Raw genomic sequence first — 5028 nt, forward strand, 5'->3', positions numbered from 1 at the left:
TTCGGACGTCTTTCAAGAGGATGGAGGCTTTTCAATGAGTTGGAAGTTTGTTTAGATTATCCTCTTAATAAAGAGCTATATTAGGTCTCTGTTCTTCTGCCTTTTTTGGTGGGCTGGCCTCCGGGACATGCTAGTAGCCCCAATACCTTCTCTGTGTTTGGTATGTATATTCTAGCAAGAAATTAACTTTTGTTTATCTTTAAGGAAGGTTTTTGGCGCCTCAACTGTAATTCCAGTTCCTTCGACATCTTTAGTCGTCTGTTATTAAATATTCCGGGTAAGGACACCACTGGCACTGTCAACATGGCAAGCTCCGTGCAGACGTGTGTGTATTAATTTTCATTTGTGTAGTACGATGTTTTTTTAATCTCTCGGTATTGGCGTGCAGTCGCTTTTGACTTTTGAGTCGGCTTTTGTACCACATTGGGTAGGCTGGCCTTCGGGTTATCCCGGTAGCCCACACAGCTTCTTTGTGCCTAATACATTTATTCTGCCCGATTGTCATGTCTTCTCTTGTCTTCAGGGAAGTCTCGGGACGCTATATTTGATGTAGTTGAAAAAACCTCACCATTTGCATGATATACAAATTTTGAATAGTATGGTTTTTCATAGAGACATGAAAATAAATGTCGCTGAAATTACTAATGATGAGCGCATATTAAATTCACATTATTAGATTTCATTATATAATCGGAAACTTTCTTAGTATTGCATAGTTTGTGTAAAAAAATAACTTAGATTTCACAGGAGGCACAAATCGCGATTTTGATTTTTCTTATTAATAAATATTTGGGGATCTAATATTGCCCTTATGACTAATGAAAATTATGCGCACTTTTTCTGGTGGTGTGCCCTTTCGGGATTTTACCTCTGCGTAATTTGTTTTCATTTCGTTTTATATCTTCTTCAAGCATAAGGTATGCTTTACGACACGTCTTAAATGTGTGCGGCATATGGTGGTTTTAAGTTACAACGCATGTAATTGCTAAATACTTGAGAACGCTTATCATTTAATAAGTTCATATCTTCCCCTTCACCCACGTTACTGTTCTGCTACATTGTTCTTACCTCGTTCGTACCTCTTACCTCGTCTTTGCAATTTTAATTTATTCAGCTGTTTTGCATAATTTACGACAGAACAGGTTGTTTCTTAATCTTCCGCCCAAAGGTTCTCGTTTGTTAGGTTTTTTAGTCGATTTTACATGATTTTGGAGTATAGTAAGTTTGTTACACTGATGTACTTCTTTGTTATCTTTGCTTTTCTTGTTTACCTTTTAGTTTTAACCTATGCAGAAGATATTCAGCATCGAGACCTATTTGGGTCCGTTGTTGATGCGTTATATTGGGAAGTATGTTAAATTGCGTGATGATCAATTTCAACTCTCGCTTTGGGGCGGCGATGCTGTTCTTAATTACGTGGAGCTACAGTATGACATCTTTGAGGACCTGATGCCCTTACAAGTTTGCTTCAAATCGGGGCATATTCATGAGCTGCGAATCCATGTGCCTTGGACCCACCTCGGATCTTCTAGCGTTGTCATTACTCTCAACACTGTCGAGTGCGTGCTTGCTTTTAAGCGCCCCGGTGAGCACCGGCAGCGACACCGATTAGAGGCCGAGACCTTCACACCCTCTGACACACCTCAGCCGCCCAGCTACCTCCTATCCTACCTTACCCGCATCTGGTCTAACATCGAGGTGGTGGTGAAGAATCTCATTGTCAAGTTCGTTGAAGGTGACGCTGTTATATCTCTTAACATCCGCTCACTTGACTGTTTCCCTACTCTCCTCAACTGGCAACGCGGTGTGGAGGTGCAGTCCTCCGGCAATTATTGCCTCCATCGTCTCCTCAGGCTAACTGATATGACTCTTTGCATCGATAGATGTGATGCCAAGGGGCACATTAGTACCTACCAAGACCCGGTAATTTACCGCTTCAGCTTTGACATCCGGATACAAACGGTTTTCACTCAGAATAATAAAGGACTGGCCTCAATTTGTGTAGCAAACCTCTTTAGCCCCCGGCTATTGGAGATCAATCTCAATCATGTGCAGATACCCTTGATCACGCGGATCCTTGAGATTTTGGTTGCACTCTCAAACGATATCATTCGATGGGAGGTACTTTCGGACGACAAGACAATTGAGAAACAGCAAACTGGTGTCCAGCATAAGGAAGTCGTAACTGGCATTAATGAGGAGGATCTTACTCGGAATCAGTCATGGTCCCAATGGGCTTGGTCATTTGTCCCTTCCTTCCCTTCTTTCTCCTCCATTTCTTCGGAAGACGATAGTTACGACTTTGATCAGGACGAAACGTTTCTTGAATACCTTGAAAAACTAAGATCGTGTGAAGCGCGCGCCGAATATGTGAGACTCCTCTACGAAGATGGACTCGCATTGCCTGATGAGGCCGCCAAGATGGCTCATTATCGACGCAGATGTCTATGGCGTTTGCGGAAACACAAAAAACCTTTGCCGGCTCTCGTTTTGGGTGTTTTAATGAAAAAAATTCAACTTCATATCAAGGTAGATTCTCTTCTGCTCGCATCACGAGGTGTCTTTTTTAGGTTTCGCATCGAACACACACGCAGAACAACTCTTCGTCTGCAAAGAATTTACACCCTAATGAGTCCACTTTTGACTTATTCACGATCATTACTGAGGTATTTTTTTATTCCTTACATAGTCTAGTCAGTGCGCATGATATAAGACAAATCTAAATTATTTTAGAATCTCGGATTTCAATCAGTCCGTGATAGTGGATGCTTCACCAGCCTCCAAGTCGGCATAGGACTGCTTCAAATCAGTCCATTTGGGGAGGTCTGTCCATGTGGCAAGAAATATACCATGCTATTTCCGGTAGGTGCATGTCTAAAACGATATCTTGCCTCTGTCAAATACATCCATTTTACACCTTTAGCGTTACTCGTTGAAATTTCACATCGATAAGGAACAAAAAAATTCATTCATTATTTAATCACCCATGTTTAGCACTGCTTCCCACACCATTGCCTGTTTTTTTTTTCGATTAACAGTGCAGTAATGTGCTTTAACGCCCATTTTCGCTGAAACGGTTTCATTTCTCTACACTTCTCTATCGTAATGAAATTTATAAGAAGGTAATGCATTCGCTTAGCAGTCGCTTCTTTGATAATAAATCATCTCATTCTCTCCACCTTGATATCACCATTAAAGATCTGGAGTAACTCAATTATTAGTGAAATCGCGAAGATAATGATCAAGTCTGTACTTTCACGTAGTGATTTTTCAAATGGGCGAAACTGTTTATGGCCAAATATGCTTGATATTTTCATATATTTGTTTTTAAGATCTTGTTATCAATTTCAGCTTCACGACCTACTTACACTTCACCCAAAGTCCGAGCTTCTGACTGTTAGTGAAAGTTCTGACCCTTTGGTCAAGGCTTTTTGTGGTCTTTTTGGTGCTGAAACATCGCATTCAAATGATGTAGTCGAAACTTCCGCGTCAGACAACCCCTTTGATCGTAATCAAGGTGTTATTGACGCACAGCCATCGTTTCCTAATTTATTTGTGCTTCCTCCGTTCTGCCGAAAGGATTACCATTCGACTTACGGATCTGACTACCCACAACACAAACTTCCTCTTGCCCTGTGGTTTGAGTCAGTCTTCTGTCAAGAGGTCGAAGAAGAATCTATGGAAGGTACCAGCTTTTCATCATTATCCAGCAGTCGGTTTTTCCAATCAAGTCCTTTGTGCGATTGCTTGATTCTTCATCCATGCATGTTTCAGAGCCCTTGTTATTAAGGTTAAGCATATCCCAACTACAATTTGTCGCAACTCAAATTGACCTAACCTAATAACTTTATTATTTTCTCGTCGCGTGATCGCTTTTTCACGGTCTACTCTATACACGGAGATTTGGCACTTCTTTGTGTAAATTATAGCTATATGGCAGTGATGGCGCCTTAATATTGCCTCAAGCTTCCCATATGAAATACATTAATTTCTCTTGTTTAGGTTTTAAAATCCGTTAGTATCGTCAAGTATTAGGTTTTTTACTATTTCTTGTCTTTTATGAAATTTTAGACAGCTCAGATTGTCTGTTGGATCCAGATCCGATGGTTTACTCATTCAGCAGATCATTCCTTGATGAGGTCAAAGTTAATTTCACTCTCACCACTTCCCACCGACTGCAGCATTTCTTGGAATTACTTGCCGAAGGTTCCAAAAATTACAAGGCCTGTTCTGATTGGGCTTCTCTTTATGGTTAGTTCTCTCTCCCTTGCATAAATTGCACATCCTTCCCATTAAGTCAACCAAAGTTTTTTGCCTCCCTTCTCACACTTTCGATTTGTGAAATGTGTGGTCAGCAAATAAGCTGATACCACTGAAACTGCCCAAGTATTTATTCATGTAAATGGATGTTGGTTTTACTTTGGGACTACAAGACTTGCACTATTGCTGTTTAATTGTTTTTGTTTTTTTCTCATGAAAAAATCACGTTGTATTACGTCGATTTCATTAAATTTCTTATGCGCTCTCACCTTTAGGCTAGTAGTCATTCATTTAAAGCGGCACAATAGGTAGCATGCAAACTTTACATCATTTTTATTTTTCTAGCTTTACCTCAACAGGAACCGGTGGATAGTTGGATACTTCAGGAAAGGATGGTTCGACTGAGACATTTTACTCCGATTAACATTAATCGTACCCAAGTAATGTCTCTGTGTGTTGAAATATTTCCCCCAACTCATGATTATCATGTAAGCCTCATCTGAGCATTGCAACGTCTTATAATTCTTCACATTCGATCCTTTTTACCGTTTTATGTTTCCATTAAGCCTTTATCAATGCTGGTACGCTCTTAATTCCGTTGGGATAAACCATAACTAGGTTTCATTGCATCAAGTGCATATTTTTTTCGTATAAAAATAAATAAGTGTCTGCCTACGCATTCTTGTTTGGTCTCTGTGCGATCAACATTGTTATTCTCATGGTTTCTTATAAAAGTGGGAACGGATAACTTATTTTAGTTTGCATATT

At 40.0% G+C, this 5028-nt stretch overlaps 1 protein-coding gene across 1 annotated transcript; it reads left to right on the forward strand. All coding sequences in view use genetic code 11, as the record gives it.

The window, feature by feature from the left end:
* Nucleotides 1–1287: 1287 nt before the first annotated feature.
* Nucleotides 1288–4256, forward strand: EGR_09605 (Vacuolar protein sorting-associated protein; the record flags this gene model as incomplete). Its single annotated transcript, XM_024498854.1, has 3 exons — nt 1288–2529; nt 3352–3685; nt 4072–4256. 3 exons carry the CDS (start codon nt 1288–1290, stop codon nt 4254–4256), a joined length of 1761 nt encoding a protein of 586 aa, XP_024346731.1.
* Between the last annotated feature and the right edge of the window lie 772 nt (nt 4257–5028).

The sequence above is a fragment of the Echinococcus granulosus genome (genome assembly GCF_000524195.1).
Source record: "Echinococcus granulosus chromosome Unknown EG_S00156, whole genome shotgun sequence".
NCBI lineage: Eukaryota > Metazoa > Platyhelminthes > Cestoda > Cyclophyllidea > Taeniidae > Echinococcus > Echinococcus granulosus.